We start from the raw sequence: 18,623 nt of genomic DNA, 5'->3' as shown, positions 1-18,623 counted from the left end.
ACAATTTGGCAACATAAACACTAAAGCTCTGTGTGGACAGAAGGTCTGGAGGACCATTTTCCTTTATGAGTCACTCTGAAATCTCGCTGTGCCGAAGACGAGAAAGTCCTCAGAGAAGTCCTTTCCTTCCCCTTCCCACGTGAGCACGAACAGCTGCTCTCACAGCCCCTCCCCTGGGTTTCCAAGGCAGACGCTGGATGGGGCCTAAGGACCTACTTACTAACGCGTCTTTGACACCCTAACTTGAAGACTTCAACATCCTCCTTTATGCCTCGCAAAAGAACTTAACAACTGAAACTCCGATTCTTATCACCTGCACCAAACAAAGGGCATGTGTCCACCCTGCCAAACCTTCCCTGGGAAGGAAGCATTCCCATCCAGAACCTGAAGAACAATTAAAGAGGGATGGGCCTTCCCAGCCAACCTGCCGCTTCCTTCCAGCATCGGCCACCCTTACCCAAGTTCTTGGCCTGCAGATGTGCACCGACACACAGGACCCAACGTCAAGAACCTTCTAGGTGGATGTGAGCCGTCTGATACGTGTGTTCATCTCTCCCATTTTCCCCATTGGCCCCTTCATAGTTAAGAAGCAGGTTGGCAAGTCTGGAATATTGACTCTGCTTGGAAGAGCCTTCCGTTTTCATATTCTGTTGGAGAAAGAAACCAGACATCTTTAGAAAAGGTTTGGACATCTCTGCTCTCTGTAGATGCACCTGCTCCACTTCACTGGATCCACAGCTGTGTTAATAACGCCCAGACCGCTGGTCATAACTAGAGTGCAGTCCTTGGATCTGGTACGGACTTGGCTATTCACTAGAAATGGAAACTTCGGCCTCAGTAAACCAAATACACAGGACAAATGCAAGGGCCTGGGGTGTTGCATGACGAAAGGTCCCACAGGCAGGAAGGAACAGGTATTGGGGGATGGATTAGCACTCTGGTCAACGAGCTTCTACGAGCAAGCAGCTGGCAATGCCTGAAGCTCTCCAAGGTCCTTTCTGCCTTTCAAGTTGCTTAGTGCAAGCTCAGTCTGAATGCTCAAGGTCTCCTCCACTGTCCTAGGTGTCCAAGGAAGCAGAGGCTGGCATTTTAAAACCATGCAGGCCGGCTGGAAACCCTCCAGAGACCCCACAGTGCATCACCAACTAAAACCAGAAGAGGGAGAAATCAAAGCCAGGAACTCTGCCAAATGCCCACTCAGGAGCTGGTAAAATAACAACAATGGCTAATATTTTCAAATGCTAACTATCCACCAGGCCTGTGTTAATTGCCTTATGGGGCCCTCCTCATTTAGTCCTTCAATGACTTCACAGAGCAGGGACTACTACACCCCACTTCACAGCCGGGCAGAGCTAAATGACCTCAGAGCCATGGGCCACCTGGGTGGCTCAGCAGGTTGAGCGTCTGACTTCAGCTCAGGTCACGATCTCGCAGTTGGGGAGTTCAAGCCCCACGTGGGGCTCACTCCTATCAGTGCAGAGCCTGCTTCCAATCCTCTATCCCCCTCGCTCTCTGCCCCTCCCCCGCACACGTGCGCGCTCTCTCTCAGAAATGAATACACATTTTTAAAAAGAAATAAATGACCTCAGAGATAAATGATCTCAACTCTATCCTGATACCCAGACTCTTGCTTTCTAGTGACAGAGCCTTCCAGGAGGCAAGCCTCTCCACCAAGGACTAGAGTCTCCTGGTCCCATGTGTCAAAAGGGTACGGAAGGGAGGAGAGGTGATCATTGTCATGCAGGGGGGGTACAGCTGTGAAACGCTCTTCTGGAAGGCAAGATAAGGCTGGAAAGAGCACTCTACCCCAGTGCTATCAGATAAAACTACAATACAAGCCAGGAATGTGAGCCACATACGTACTTTTAAGTTTTACAATGGTCACATCACACGAAACAGTAAAAAGAAACAGGCAATATAAATTTTAGTAATATATTCCACTTAACCCAAAGTATTGAAAATTTGTCATTTCAACAATCAATGTACAATTTTAATGAGCTATTTTACAAACTTTTTCCATAGGTCTTTGAAACTCCGTGTGTATCTTAGACTTAAAGCGTGTCTCAATTCGGACAAGCCACATTTTGAGTGGTCACTAGCCACATGTGGCTGGCAGCTACCATATGGGACAACTTAGCTCCACAGTTCATAGCTAAGCAAAGGCTCAACCTTTAGGGGGGAAAAGCTATATCCAGGGAACAGATAAGGGATTACCTGCCGTCATCCAAGTACTTGGTGTATTACCAAATACCAAAAAGTCATTTGATGTCAGCTTCACAAAAGAACTCCTTTCACCTTTTATCCCCGCTCTCCAATTTCAGTAGCAAAAATAACACTGATCAGGGGACCGCTCAAATTTTGAGACACAAGCTACCTAAAAGGTAACAATGAATTTATTCAGAGTAAACACAAGACACTTTACCAGATATAAACAACAGGGGAAAGGATCCATTTAGCCAGTCACAGTTTTAAAGACTGCTGTCACCAAGCCCGTACTTAACGCTTACTTAAATAGCTAAGAATTCAGAAAGGTGTCACTTTGGAATACAAACAGTCCTACAGGAGCCTTAATCTGATGCAAAACCTTTGGGCTTTGAAGAAAAGGAAAAATAAGCAACTAAATTTAAGTCCCTAAACCTGCATTAGTAAAGCTCACCAATTAGAATATGATGTAACCACCACCAAGAGATTGGATTTTTTTTTCCTTGTGAATAAATGAATGTGAGTCAAATATGAGCCAAAATCAATGTTGTGAATCAGGAAACCTGTGCACATGACACTTGCTATTGATACCTGCTCTTTCAGGTCCATTTCAAAAGAGCTCCATGGTTTAAAAATTGCCCCTGCAGTAGCAAGAATATAAAAGCCCCTTGGAAATGCTTTTCCTTATGCTATCCTCTAAGGCTGGCTAACGTGTCTCAGAATAGCACAGCGACAGCACAGAAGTCCTCTCCCAGACCAAATCTTGCAAAGAACTTCAAGACCTAGTTTAGGTGTTCGCAGGAAAAAGCTCTGTGATCAAATAGCAATGTCTGTCAAGCTAGGGCAATGAGGACCCTCACCTCAAATGCCAATTTCCAATCCCTGTGTAGAACACCTGCAAAATAACACAGGGACAAGAAGGAGACAAACACATGAACACGTACATGCTACAGACTTGCACTGAGTATTCCCATCCATGTGCACCCAAGGGATAGGACAGGTCCCACGTTAACAGATATAGATAGATAGATAGATAGATAGATAGACAGACAGACAGGAGGAAGGAAAGACGGAAGGGCGAGAGTAAGACACGTACATCCTACCCACACAGGTAATTTCAGTAATGAGATACCAAGGGTAACTATAAACCTGTTCCGTTAAGGTGGGGGCAGATAGGGCAAATTGAAACCTAATAGCCATCTAGGGGCGCCTGGGTGGCTCAGTCGGTTGGGCGGCCGACTTCGGCTCAGGTCATGATCTCTCAGTCTGTGGGTTCGAGCCCCACGTCGGGCTCTGTGCTGACAGCTCAGAGCCTGGAGCCTGTTTCAGATTCTGTGTCTCCCTCTCTCTGACCCTCCCCCGTTCATGCTCTGTCTCTCTCTGTCTCAAAAATAAATAAACATTAAAAAAAAAAATTAAAAAAAAAAAAAAAAAATGAAACCTAATAGCCATCTTTGGTAAATCTCTGTCAATAACAAATGTTCCGGTGCCACATGCACTTTAATTCATCCACCACCTACTCTGTTACGAGGAGAGGGAACATGACACCATCTAGAAAGGCAAGTTGGAATTCCGATCCGGCCATTTTGTTAACTGTGGGATCTCCGCTCTCCCTGAGTTCCCAGTCTCCCACCTCTTCATAGGGTCACATGGCACTAAGTGAGTTCATATGTATGCAAGCATTTCTTTCATAAATGTTAAGCAACAGATATTAAAAACGGCTAGGCACCATTTATAATGCCCTGTGCACCTGACGCTTTTCTGGTACTTTGCACTCACAGTCCCATTTCATCCCCGCAAGGACTCCAGGAGGTTAAAACTCTCATCATCCCCCATTTTATAGGTGAGAAAACTAATTCAAGTAACTGGCCCAAGTAAGTAAAGAACAAAGCGAGCATTCACGAAAGTGGGTCACTTACTTAAGTTGATGGACAGACCTGTGCAATTCAAAAACCAAACACATTTGCCAGCGGCCCCTTTCATCAGAATGCACCTGTCTCAAGTCTCACTTCGTCAAAACTCTTAAAGGTCCCAAGGCACGTGAAGAATTATTTCCCCAAACTCCTTTGTTTTTCTGGTCAGAGTGCTTACATCTCCAGAAATCAATTTTTCCTCCACTTGGCATCCCCAGTGAAGACAGGAACCTCTAGAATCAGCAGCAACCCCCCCCCCCCCCCCCGCCTTTGCATCAGTTGCTATGCCTCAGTAACAACTGAGAAGCTTCTCTTTTAAAAAGCACATCCTAAGGGGCACCTGGGTGGCTCAGTCGGTTAAGCCTCCGACTTTGGCTTAGGTCATGATCTCACTGTTGGTGGGTTCGAGCCTCATGTCGGGCTCTGTGCTGACAGTTCACAGCCTGGAGCCTGCTTTGGATTCTGTGTGTGTCTCTCTCTTTCTGCCCCTCCCCTGCTGGTGCTCTGTCTCTGTCTCTCTCAAAAACAAACATTAAAAACACAACTAAAAAAAAAAAAAAGCACATCTTAAAAGGGGTTCAGAAAAAACGAATGCCAGAGTTACCCACCCTCTATCCCGCAAGATAATTTTAGCAGCTTCTGCACAATCTGATCAGTTGGGAAAATGAGGAGCTGATATCTAAAACTACCAAGTTTTTTCTATTGTCCTCACCCTCCACGTGGCCTTTGCATGCATGTAAGCAGAGAAAATGAGTAGTTTTAGAAGAGAAAACAACTGGATGGAAGAAGAATAAAACAGGGTGGCGTCGACTAGCAATGAATTCTAGAAAACTTCGTTTCTAAGCAAAGTAAAGAATCACCATGGTGTACCAGCCAACAGCTGTCTCATCAAGGCCATTCGACAAGGTGATCAACCAATACTTGTGAAGCAAGCAAAAATGGTCAGTTCGGGCAAGCCCTTTTCCTAGACCAACCTGCCCAAAGCCTTGTCACAAGGTACTAGATCAACATTCATCTTCAGACTCTATGGTCCATGCAAGCAAACTCTGCGGCCCTCTGGATACCTCATGTCACTGTTACCAGAACAACCAAAGCAGACATGCGAATACCCATTTCTCCTTAATCAACCCTAAAACCAAGGGGACTACTGGTGTAAATGAACATCAGCCTCACAGAATGTAGCCTAAGTTATTCCAAAAGAGAAAAGTTTGTGATCATCAAAATATAACCCTGCTGCCCCTGAGGACATACAACTCTAATTAGAATGTATTTTGTTTCCAGCAAAAGATACCTTGGTGGCCAGCAACAGAAAATACAAATTTATCTTCTCTCTTATTATGTTATTTTATTTTTATTTTATTTATTTACTTATTTGAGAGCGAGGGCACACGCAAGTGGGAGTAGGATGCGAGGCTCCATCCCAAAGACCCTGGGATCATGACCTGAGCCAAAATCAAGAGTCGGATGCTCAACTGACTGAGCCACCCAGGTGCCCAGCTTCTTCCTTTTTAAGGATGGACTGCAAACACCATGAAAATATGTATACCCTTAATTCTCTTAAAGAAGACGTTAAGTATGAATACCCTACCTCTTATAAGGATACAATATATAATGTGAGATTTCTGGAAACCAATTACAATGATATCAAATGTCTGGTAATGTCTTGTTTAAGGGAGCATCTACTCATTCTGTCAGTCCTCAAATATGACTAACACCCCACCGATGCTGAAGATAGACCAGATGGAAGGAGGAATGACGTCCTGGCCTCAAAGAGCAAACAGTCTAATTAGGATCTGAATCATACATAAGGAATTCAGGTGAATATACCACATATCATAATGGCCACTTGAAGAATGTGCTAGAATTAGGGCGAAGGAATCACCCACTCAAATCTTCTGTCTATGCCAAAAGCTGGCCACTCTGCTGGTTTTCATAAGTTGTTTTTGGAAAAATTAAGATGTGCTATTTCCACCATACATTAAACCATGTATAGGTATCATACACAAAAAAAGTTAATGGCTCAGGGATGTTCTATGAAAAAATTAAGATACTTGGCAAGGGACCCACTAAAATGACATCTCCAGTATTAACTGACTTGGATCCTTCCAGACTGGTCACCGTCCTTCCCTCATCTCCTTCCTCTATAGTTTGGTAACAAGGAGGTGACCAAGAGAGCTGGTTCTTATACCAAATGATAACATTTTTCAAAACAACTTTTTTGAAACTGAACAAGCCAACAGCAATTTAGACTAGGGCCACAGAAGTCACAATACCGTGAAACGCCCAAGCAGCAGGCCACCTACACAGCCAAAAAGGACACAGCCAGGATGGCTGAGCTCCAGCTTGTATAGGCCAGACTGACAGGAATGAAGGCACTCTGTCAGCCAGTGGTGTTTGTCCTCACAGCATGACATGCACATACACATGCACTTACGCACCTCCAATCCAGGTAATACAAAACCTCAAGCAAGCAATAACCAAAAAAAGAGAAAAAAACAAAACAAAAAAACTTGCCCTCAGGCAGAAACTTACAAGTCTCCCCTACACAGATGGCAAACACCTCCAGGGACCAGCTGGATATTGTAAATAACCGCTATGGGCCCGGTGACTGCCCCATCTCAGGGGGCAGCCACTATTTAATTCAAGCTTACCCTGTTGCCAAGCAAGAATATAGGCACTAAGCTGCAGTGCATCCAATTTTCCAGGAGTAACTGAGACGTCTCTGGGAAGCCACCATGAGGACAGGAGTTTCCACCCATTTGGGTCACCACTGTCCCCCAAGTGCCTGGAACAGTGCCCGGCATGCTGTAAATACTCAGGATCCACTTGTTAAGGGCATAGATACAAAATGCCCCAATTTTTCATTTCATTTTTTTCTTGTCAACACAGTATGGCCAGATGCCCCCCACAGAACTCCAGATAACCCGAATGACTGTCCTTCTCTATTTCTCTTTTCCAGGGTAAGATCAAGAACTAGCTTTGTGTTCTCTATTTAGACAAAGAATCCTGCCCCATAATCACAAATCACATTAGTTTTAAAGGCCCTATATGTAACCTCATTGGCACGAACAAGCCTCCGTTTTTCACCTGGACTCCAGGAAAAATAAGGTTTAATGTTTAAAAACAAAAAATAGCTTATAGGCATTCCATTAACCAAGATCCACTCACCACCTTGTTGGCTGTTCCCTCAGGATACTCTGTAGCAAGGTTAGCAACATAATCAAAGGGTTCTTAGAGCCTTAGGAAGCAAACTCTCAGAGGAATGTTAACAAGATGTACACCTCAGAAATCACAATATAATATGCAATGAGCATCTGACTTGCATCCTGCAGAAAGGCTACAACCTTCCAAACTGCCCAGCCTGGCACCAACAACCCCTAAAATCCCAGGCGAATTTCAGTTAAGGGTGGGGAAAACAACCCCAAAGGAGCGCAGGGTCTTCCTCAGATCCCATGCCTGGCTTGCCTGGCTCCCTTGGCTACTTCTAAACCCCAGAGGAAAAATCCAGAACCCACACCATCTCTTGCCACCAAATACAACTCCCTCAGACCTTTTCATCAAGTCAAAAAAAGGACACAACCAGGACAGCTGAGCTCCAGAGCCTGCGGCCCACACTTGAATGATATATGGGATAATAATACCACATTATTCTAACATAACCATATTCGATGCCACAAACAAAAGTTCTCAAAGTATAAACTACATGAGATCATTCTGACGAGGAATCAAAAAAACTTACCACCAACAAACTCACTCTGCCCACAGTTATTATCACCTTATTGAGAAGCTAAAGTAATTTGCTGAAAGGTCATCCCTTCAATGAAACCAAAGAAAGTCCTATACTAATTGCATTATTTCCTTATTTATTTGTGGTAAATACACAGAAAGACACCTTTACTTCACCTAGTGTTTATGGTCCTTGCTTATATGGGAAAAGTACCAAGGCGAAATATACAAGGCTGGGTCTGTCTCTTAATTGCCCTTCCTATGCAATTAGGAAAAACAGTTTTCAAACAAACAGCAACCAGTCTGAAATTCAAAAGTATCCTGAGAAATGATTAGAGAGACATCATCTAGCCAACCCCACTTACTCCAAGGAGTGACACCGTGGACAAGGGACAGCTTCCTTCAGCTTTAGTTTCTTCAACCTAAAGCAGAGATATTTACAGTGTCTACATCCAGGTAGGTCAAAGCTCAGGCACAGTGCCTAGATAATGGCAAGCACCACTGTTCTCATTTTATGGATTAAAAAACTGAGGCCCATTTGCCCAAGGCAACACTGCCATAATAGAACAAGAATTTCAACCTGCGCCTCTGGGGTCCTACAGTGGTTCCTGAAGAAAGAGGTACCTCCATCTGGGTCTGACAGTTCACTGATGCCCGCCCCTCAATCCCGCCTCCACAGGATGTTGGGTAATTCGCCCCTAGTTCATAGCCTCCACACTCGCTGAATAGGCACACTTCAGGAAAAGTATTTTTTTTTTTTTAATAAACAGAACCCACTTATAAATAACAATTGCTTTGTAAAGAAATCCTTTTGACAATGCGTAACTAACGTGACCTGCAAAAAGTCAACATTTCCTTATTAATCCGGCCTATGCGTTTACATTTGGTAAACCGTTTATGGCTGTCTTCTCTATCCAAACTATTCCAAACTGATGATGCATTTATCTGATTTAAGTACACTGTGGAGTTTACGTGGCTGCAATGGTGTGAAAATTCAAATACCTCTTGGAGTCCTACAACCAGCGTGAATTCCTCAAAAGTATACCCATTGCGGTATCAATTGACAAACCTGTTTCATTCTCGTTAGAAAAATAGTATCACAGACCCAAAAATAAGACCAGTTGTCCTATTTTCTTGCATGGAAGTGTTACATATTCCATGAACTATGCTTTCATTTCTTCTTTTTTAGCTGCTCGATTTTAGCAGCCAACTGTGTCACTTTGCCACAGCCCAAAAATAGCTAAGTCGAGTGGTTTAAAATCGCATTTTGTTGTTTGGCCAGAAAACCATCATGCTGATTTCAGTTTGCAAGAAATTGATTCAAGGGCAGGAGCTACGCACAGTGTGTGGCTCTCCCCTGCACGCCCGGCAGGTCTGAATCTATGAAGACGGGGAGCCAGGGATGTGACGGCGTCCAAGTGCCATACGAGTACAAAATAAAAGCAATACCCAAATAGCACTGCTTGCTTCCCCTTAGCAGCACAAAATTAAAACCCAGGAATGCCAGTAACAGGCAGACTCATCCCCTTTGGTAACAACACAGTCCAGAAGGCCTTAGAAGAATCGGCACCCCAGGGTGCAGGGCCAGGCAACTCTTTCTACCAAGGATAACACCACACGGGGATCCTGGAGATTCACACGGCACCTTTTAAACCCGTGGAAAACATTTTTTCCATTTAAAGTTGGGAGGGGCGCCTGAGGGGGGCTCAGTCGGATAAGGGTTTGACTCTTCATTTCCGCTCAGGTCATGATCTCTCGAGCCCCATGTCCGGTCGGGCTCTGCTCACAGCACAGGGTCTGCTTGGGATTCTCTCTATCCCTCCTTCCCTCCCTCTCTTTCTCCCTCTTGCTCTCAAAATAAATAAACATTAAAAAAGAAAAAGACTTTTAAGTTGGTAACGGGGAGACCCTCCTTTGTCCTGTGAGTGATGAGATATCTCAGACTTCATTGAGACTTTATTTTCTTAAACCTCAAAAAGTAACCATTTCACTAATTTTACATGGGATGTCCCCATGCCCGTCCTCTTCCTCCTTGCCCTCAACAGCAAAGCCAGGCACAAAACCCATCGTGCAAGTTTATGTAAACACTTTTAAAATGGTTTTTTTTTTTAATTTTACACACCCTTGTCTTTTTCAGTTCCATTCTCCTCTTTCCATATACTCCTGTCCAACTCTCTTTAATACACATAAAATAAAAATGGCTACTGTACTGAGTACCTCTCGTTCACCATGCAAAGTTCTAAGCCCTTTAGCATGCATTCTTGCTCAGGCCATGCAAAGACCTTAGGAGTCAGGGTACTATCACTGTGACATTTCGCAGAGAGAGAGAGAGAAAGAGAAAGAGAGATAAAGAGGGGCACAAAGAGGTGAAGTAACTTATCTAAAGCAGCACAGCTAGTAATGGGAGAGGGGGGCTGGCTGCAAAGACCATACTCTTATGTACTTCAATATATTCAGTATAACTCTCCACAGTTACCTGGTTTAAAAACAAAAACAAGGGGCGCCTGGGTGGCGCAGTCGGTTGAGCGTCCGACTTCAGCCAGGTCACGATCTCGCGGTCCGTGAGTTCGAGCCCCGCGTCAGGCTCTGGGCTGATGGCTCGGAGCCTGGAGCCTGTTTCTGATTCTGTGTCTCCCTCTCTCTCTGCCCCTCCCCCGTTCATGCTCTGTCTCTCTCTGTCCCAAAAATAAAATAAAAAACGTTGAAAAAAAAATTTAAAAAAATAAATAAATAAATAAATAAATAAAAACAAAAACAAAAGGCATTAACAAGTTCCAAGCTCCTACAAGACTTCTTGCTATATGCAGACCCAACAGTACAGTGACCTTCATGAGAACACAACTTCTCCTTCAATGTGACAGTTGCCTCCCACCTCCCAGCCCCCACCCCCGGTACAACAGTAACACCACCCAATTCAGTTAGAGGGGCTTCAAAAAGAGAAGCACATCTCAAACCTAGTCAGCTGTCTTTCCTCCACGTAGCCCTAAAAGCACTTTCTACAATGTTTTTCGAAATAAGTGTATCAGATATTATACTCATAAAATCTATGAACCTGCATAGGCCTGACAAACCATCTCACATAGATTATACTTTTTTCTGTCAAAACACCAAACATTTTGCTGCAAATGATACCAGGTGAAAGGGCCCCTCCAGTCACAGGTGTCCCTATAGGAGCAGACAATGGCACACGGAGCCCTCTAGCTTACTTCAAGCAATCTTACACAGCCATCTCTTAGAAATTTCATACTTTTTAGAACCGGAGCAAACCACAAATTTATCTGTTATAGATTTCAACCATCAGATGCTTCTGAAAATGAAATTCACCTACATTGCTTCCAGATTTATTTTTTTTAAAGAAACGTTAACAATTCTGTGGTCTTGGAAATTGGAGACAAAAGGGAACTGTAGGAAAAGTAGGGAGAGGTAAACAAGGGATTTTAAAACACACATCATTTTTGGAGTGATTTTTCTTGGTTACAATTCCTCATAGACACAACCCCCTTTCCCCCAAAAATGTCAAATCAAAGTCTGTAACAGATAACCCTTTTCCTTACAATGGTGCCTTTGATTTTTTACGTGCACACAGCATTGCCATAGACCTGGATTTAGTTCTTTACAAGCAAGGTGGTCACTCCAATTTCTCAGGAAGAGAACCTGAAGTATCTGATCCTTTAATCCTTTGCAAATATTTAGCGTGGACCTAATGTGTGCCCAGGCAATCTCGTTCCAGGACAAATTCCACAAGCAACTCCCACTGCCTGCTGGGGGCAGGCTCTTAACCAAGAGAACATTTCTTACTTTCTGGAGCCCCTCCCACCCCCCCCACCCCCCCCCACCTCTGTATTCACTAGCTTTTTACCTACATCAAGCTCTGGTGGGGAGCTAGGCACATTTCCTTGGCTTCCTTTATATTATTAGATACACAGGCCTCTAATTTTCCACACATACAGCCAAAAAATCACAAAATCACAAAATCACAAAATCAGTGATTACCACTTATCACCTGATAGCGATCAACCCGTACCAAGGTACATCAAAGGCTTATTGGGGAGGGGAGCAGATGGGGAGAATCAAGAATTCGTTAGATAACTTCAGATGCCCTGAATTTGTCCTGAAAGTTCTGATTCATGAAATGTGACCACACGGAAGTTGTGCCCCAGGATGAAAATGTTAACCCTATTTTTTTTTGAATCTTGCAATTCAGAATGTACACCCATCTTAGACTCTTCACCTGATTAGAAATACCGCTACACTGCCTGCATACTATACAAGTAAAATGATGAGTGGAAATTCAGATTTAAAAAAAAAAAAACCATCCACCATAAAGGTCAAGAGGTAAAGCAGCAAAGCATTAGCAAAATTTAATTTGTCTTCACCTAGGTAAAGCTAATCTAAGTGTCCAGACTGTCCTTTGCGTCAAGAAGTTTCCAGAAAAACAAGGGAGGGGGTAAGGAGATGGGAGGGAGGTCCGCAGGAACAATTGCTATGGGGCATTTTTAATGATCTTACCTGAATGGCAAGAAAGTCCATTCCAATTGGTGCAGCAATATGTAACTGATTATATACATTAACTTGGGGAGTTTCAGAAAACAAAGAGGAATGTGAAAGGGGTTTTGTTTCCTTTTGCTGTCCCTGCACTGCTTCATGTAAACAATATAATCTTTTACTCAGTGAAAACAAGTCCATGATTATGGGGAGATGTTTCACTATTGAACAGTTGTGGGTTTTTTTCTCATTTCAGCCAACTTTTCCTTAAAACTTTCTGCCTCTGGCAGCAGCAACTTTCCGTTTCCAAAAAAATCCTGATACGCCTATTTGTATTCATGTTCTAACTTCATCAACTCTGGAAGAAGGACACTTTAGAAGGAAACATGGAAGGCTGTATTCCACAACTGTGTCCAAGAGACCAAGTTTCAAGACTGGACAAAGATTCAGGTTCAAACGAGACACATGAAGCGGGGTGTAGGGGGTGAGGGGACCTGAGTGATTTCTCACTCCATTCCTCAAGAGTAAGATTGCTAGCGTACAAATATTACCTCTGCGTTTTTCTAAGAAGGCCGTAAATGGGGTGCCTGGGTGGTTCAATCGGTTAGGCAACAGACACTTGATTTCAGCTGGGGTCATGGTGTTGCAGTTCATGGATTTGAGCCCCCATGCCTGCTTGGGATTCTCTCTCCCTCTCTCTGCCCCTCCCACGTGCACGCTCTCTCAAAATAAATAAAAGTTTTTTAAAAGTATCTTTAAGAAGGCCATAAAGGATGTCCATCACCAATAAGCAAGTACATGCAAATGATCCGACAGCAGGAGAGGGAGATTCACTGGACATCAATCACAGATCGTCTGATTCTGACACATCCAAAGTACACAGAGCTTATCCATCTGAAGTGTTTCCAACGTTGGCCTCCTAGATGTAATGTAATTATGGTACAAAACATATCAGAATCAAAGAGAACAGTTTCACTCTGAGGGTGGAAAGAGAGAAGAAATCAATGAAAAAAAATTTTATGTTTCTGCTGAATAGCTTACAAATGTAAAATACATAAAATGTTAACCCTCTCACGTAACATTTTATATCCTGTTGCAAGCACTTAAATTCTCAAAGATGAGCTATATATGCGACACGCTTAAGTGAAGTATGTACCGAGTTTGCTTTTAAATAACCAGCTGTTAGGGAGGGTGGAAGGGTATAGAAAAGATTGAATTGATCATCGCTGTAACTGGGTGGCGGGACCCACAGGGATCCATTGCATTTTCCTATTTTCATAAATCTTTCTGTAACAGCGTATTTTCTAAAGCACGTAGGAAAAGAACGTACTAGGCACTAAAACATGTTTGATAACACTTCTGCTCTGGAAAGTGGAAACATCTCTTGAAACACTAACCGAGATGCGGGTCCCACACCTGCCATATACTGTACTTTTGTTGGAAGACTAACTAAAAGCCACTGTTTCCGACCAGCTGGGGAAAGATCCATGGCAAGGCTGTTTCCAAAATCCTCCCACATTACAGCTACCCTGCATCCGAAACACGAGCGGAGGGCAAATGCAAATGGAAAGTTGATCATTCTGAGAGGAAACAAAATAAGGGATTGGGGTTAAAACCTCACAAGGAGGACCCTATCCAATACCAGAAGCATTTTTATCCCTCCTGTCAACCAGATAAAAGCTTCCGAGGTTATGGAGGGCAAGGGGGGGGGGGGGTCCCCAAAGCAAATGAGGGCCCCCACTGGGTTTGGAGCGAGCCAGGAGCAGAAGCTCCCAGCTGAGGCTGCCTCCTCGCCCCAGGGCGCACCCGCAGGCCCCCGAGCCCGGGAACCCGGCCGCGTGCGCCCCAACCCCGCTCCCACCGCGGCCCCACCGCACCCAGGAGGCCGAGCCGGCCGAGCTGAGGTGGTAGGAGCCCCACCAGTGGCTCGGGGGCGCCCCCTGAGGTCCAGCGGCGTCGCGGCACCTTCGGAAAACCGAAAGCCGGCGTCTCCCACGGCTCTGACATTTTAACTTTGCCTGGTTCCAGAGGCTGCTTGCTGCACCCTCTCCAAAAGGTACTTTTCCGAACCACAGGCCCTCTTCCCCGAGCCTCACACCATTGCACCTTCCCTTTCCGACAGTCTTGGGCTCCGGGGCGAGGAAATGTGCTATTTACCTCGCCGCGTGGGCACGAAAAGAAAACGTGGAAGGTGCAAACTGTCCGAGCCCCACGAAGGCGGCATCACTGGAGGTCCCATTTTGGATTTCAAGCTTCCTGAGACACCAGGAAAAAGAAAACCACGGCCAGCCCACTGGCTGCACAGCCGAGCTAAGGAGGCGGCCAGAAGTGGAAGGAGAAATTCCTCTTCTTTCGCAGGGCTGCTCTTCTGCTGCCTCCCACTGCCCCCATTAAAGCGTGACCCTTACAACGGTCGACCCCACTATGCACCTGAGCCCACTCAGCCGGCAAGTCTACGGCAGAGAAAGTCTAGAAGCAGCAGATAGGAAACACAAACACGGAGTCTTTTAAGGGAGAGAGGGCATTCTTAAGGAGAAATGTCCGCACCGCCCCTAGCCCCGTGGAGACGGAACCCCGGTGGGCAAACCCCAGGCCTCAGTGTTAGATGTGGACGCGCGTCCTCGCTCACCATCCGAGCTAGGTTTCGGGGCAGTGGCAGGAGCTCCCTGCGGTTCCGGGGGCAGGAGGATGCGCAGAGGGGAAAGGGGGTGCCGTAGAGAAGACATTGCTTTGCCTCTCTGCCCCTCGATGCCACCCCGTGCCTGCAAAAGGGACACTCGCTGCCACTCCCGGAGCAGGTCCCTGAGGGCAGCGAGAGCGCCCGCGCCCTGTTGCAGGGCGCACGATGGAGCTGGGAGACCCGCTGCACCAAAACCTTGCGCTCAGGCCGCTCAGGGACAGGCAGCTGTGACCGCCTGAAACATCAGGGCACGTTCTTTTTTTCCTTCATTCAGATAACCCCCACCTCTGGGTAGCCAAAGAGCTAATAGATGAGAGGGCAGAAACGGGGGGCGGGGGGTGGTCCTCCATCCTTACGAGAGCGAGTGATAAAAAAGCGAATCGCCCCCTTCCCATCCCTTCCCCATGCTAGGGCAGAGGACGTGGCCTCCACCCCCGGGGAGCGGGGTCGGACAGACTCCAAGGAGCTCGGAGCTGTGTAGCTGTAGCCCCGGGCGCGGGGGGTTGGGGGGCTCCAGCAAGAGAGGCAAGGGAGGCGGCTGGCCTCTGCTCTCCCGGAGAGGAAAAAGGGTCCGCCAGTGGAGGGCTGGATGTGGAGGGTCGCCGAGCCGCACACTGCTACGTGCGGTGATTTATTATCGTCATCGATAGCCAATACTGTTCCCGTCTTAACCTGGCCAGAAAGCAGCGGGTCTAGGTCTGCCAGCCGCGAACAGCCTGCAAAAGGGCAAAGATGAAGGTAGGCAGGGCGCGCGAGACAGAAAAAAAATCCGCCCCGTTGCGAACTGGAATCCAGCTGCCGACCACCCCCGCCCCCGGCGCCCCTACTGGAGCAGCCCCGCGGAGCAGAGTTGCTGGGCAAAGGCGCCACGGGGTCGCGGTTGAGGGAGCCACGGATCTCCCTAAACCGCCTGCTCCCAGCCCTCCTACCGCTCCCGGGCCCCAGCGCCCGGGAAAGCTGTCTCGCTCCAGCACGGAAGAGCAGCCTGCCCCCCAGCCCCGAACGGGGGTCGCCCCTGGCTCCGGACACCAGAACGCAGGCGGCTCCCAACATCCCCAAACCTCCACCACCAGCCTCTCCAAAGGGTCGGGAAGCCACAAAGCAAGTCCCCCAATTCCGAGCTCCTTCAATCCTCTCCTAGGCGAGGGGCGCACCCTGGGCCCCCCAAACCCACAGAGGCATCCTCCCCTGGCCCCAGTCTCCTCAATCGCTCCAGAGCTCGCTCTCTCCCGAACCGCGGCGTGTCAGCAAAGCGAGCTTTTCTTCCTACTCCGGCTCCCTCAGAACCCCCCCCCCCCTGCCAAACCTGAGCGAGAGCAGACCTCTACGGCCCCTTGTCCCCCCGCCAGCCCTTGCTTCCATCCTCCCCAACCATCAGCCTCCCTAAACGCCGCCAGAACCAGCCGAGCGGATCCCTCTCTCTCCTTCCCGGGCGCCCGGCCCCCCTTCGCCCTCTCCAGGGTCCTCGGGACGGGCGCCCGAGCTCCGTGCCGCGGCGACAACTCCGCATCCCCCCGCGCGCGCCGGCCAGGGCCGGGTCCCCTCAGCGGCCGGCACTCACCGGGGAAGCACACGACATAATGGAGCACGGAACTGGTGATTTTCAGGAACAAAATCCACCAACACGGTTCCAGTAACCTCCGCATGTCCGAAAACGCACATCGAAAAGAGGAAGGCAGGGGGGGTAAACTTGTTGAATAAGTTCTTGCCTCCGTGTGAGCCTCCGCTAAACCCGGGCTCTTCCCCTGCTCGCCCGCTCTACGGGCCCCCCGCGCTCGGCGGCCCGAGTCCCCCTGGAATCCGGGAAGCCGCCGAGCGCCCCCCGGAAAATCTCAAAAAGTGACCGGGAACGCGGAGCCACGCTGGGGACGATCCTCGGCGGAGAAGGGCTGCTTTCCGTTCAAAAAAAGAGCAAGCCGAGCGAGCAGGGCCAGTGAGTAGTCGGCGGGCGGCGGCGATGCCGGGGGCCCGGGGCAGGCAGGGACCGCAGGCGGCGGCGAGCAGCCGAAGATCCCCAACTTGAGTCGGCGGCGCGGCGCAGCCCGAGAGCCGGCGGGCGGCGGCGGGGCTGAGCGCGGCGCGGCGTCTCCGGGCTTCAGGCAGGCAGCTCCTTCCAGGGCCCGGGGAAGGAAGGAGGCATGTTTGCGAGCGGGGAAGGGGAGGGGAGAGGCGGGGGGAGCGAAGAGCCCCCCAAAATAGAAACGGCCGGAGGAAACGGAGGAAAACACAAAGGATCTCAGAGGGGCGCTGGGGCGAGGGCGCCTTCAGTCCATGCTCCTGAAAGTTGTGGCTCCAGCGCAGGCTGGGGAGGAACGAGGAGCGCGGGGCTGGAAACTGGCCATGCCTCCATACAGGAAGTAACATGTGAGCATGGATCCTGGCAGAGACTTTAAAGCCGGCGAGCGAGCGAGCGAGCAGGGGGCGCGCGGCGGCGGGCGCGGCGGCGCGCGAGCAGGGGGCGCGCGGCGGGCACGGGGGCGCGCAGCCGGGCTGCGGGAAGCGGGAGCGCGCTCACCGCGCTCTTAAAGCAGCCGCGCTCGGCTCCCGCCTCCGAGGGGTCCCGCCGCCGGGTTCTGCCCCCGCACAGCCAGGGGTACTGCGGGCTCGGCTGAGGCAGTTTGGGGCCTGGGGACGGCTCTGGCCCAGTCTCGGAGAGAGGGAGGAGGACGGCTGCCTTCTCGGGCTGGCGAGTCTTTGCCAGCTCCCAGTTCTGCGAGCTCTTAAAGACGCCGCGCTTAGCGCGGGCTTGGCGAGATCTCCCCTCCGTCGTCTGCTTTGCTCGGAGATCCCGGACCTGGGGGGAGGAGGACCTGGTTCGGGTCTGAGGAGAGGAGAGGAGGGGGACAGTCGATTGCCCGCCTTTTTAGGCGAGGGGGGGGGGGTCCAGTTCGGCCCCAGCGCCCTAGCAGCGCCGCAGCGGGGCGCGCCCTGCCTCAGTCCCTGCTCGTGCCCCCAGCCCGGCGTATTCCCCCGCCTGGAAACAAAGCCGAGAGGCCTTTGCTCTGGGGCTGCGTTGGGATTTAATTTTTTTTTCCCCCTTTCAGGCTTCCATTGGCGGAGTCCGCGGTTAGGGAGGGGGGGTGGGGAGGGGAGGGATATCGATCCGAGGCTTGCAAAATCCAGCCCTTCCGAGCCCCACACCCCCTTTCCCCTCGCCACGGAGGATCGGTGGCTGAGTTTTCCAACTCCAAGCTCCGCGGGAGGAGGGAAGGTTCCCGCGCTCTGGCTGGGTGGTGGGGAGGGCGCAGGAAATGCGCCTCTCACCCTCGGCTGGGTGAAAGCAGCGCCGCGGGGCAGGACCGATTTCCTGGCAGCTACCCGGGGAGCGGCTGCCTCTTTAGCAATCCGGGAGAGGCGTCCGGGGGAAATGGGAGGACTAGGCTTATCTGTAATGAGTTTTGTCCCTTGGCTCTCGGTGAGAAGATCTTTATCGCTCAGACTTCTAAGCGCCCTATTTTCCCCTCTTACGCGGGTGCTAAAAGTGGGGGAGGCAGGCTTTTGATTAAACGTGTAATTAAGCCAAGGTAATTTGCCTTTTGTAATTTTTGCCTAATTTTTCTGCCTCTGTTTAAAAGCCATTTTGACATGTTTTTAACGTGCTCCTGCTATTCCATCCC

At 48.8% G+C, this 18,623-nt stretch overlaps 1 protein-coding gene across 4 annotated transcripts in view; it reads right to left on the bottom strand.

The window, feature by feature from the left end:
• PTPRG (protein tyrosine phosphatase receptor type G) overlaps positions 1-17,454 on the bottom strand; it is a 712,041-nt gene extending 694,587 nt beyond the window's left edge. For 2 of the 4 annotated variants that reach the window (XM_019469870.2, XM_019469872.2), the window contains exon 1: positions 16,568-17,454. In XM_019469870.2, the coding sequence (XP_019325415.1) occupies positions 16,568-16,652 (85 nt within the window). In that variant the 5' untranslated portion in view covers positions 16,653-17,454. The remainder of the gene's footprint in view (positions 1-16,567) is intronic. The other 2 variants (XM_019469869.2, XM_019469871.2) reach the window with 2 other exon arrangements.
• Between the last annotated feature and the right edge of the window lie 1,169 nt (positions 17,455-18,623).

The sequence above is a fragment of the Panthera pardus genome, unplaced genomic scaffold (genome assembly GCF_024362965.1).
Source record: "Panthera pardus isolate Hobbes unplaced genomic scaffold, ASM2436296v1 HiC_scaffold_8, whole genome shotgun sequence".
NCBI classification, from domain to species: Eukaryota; Metazoa; Chordata; class Mammalia; order Carnivora; family Felidae; genus Panthera; species Panthera pardus.
Note: the sequence above shows the minus strand (reverse complement) of the source record. Positions and strands in the feature narration are given on the sequence as shown.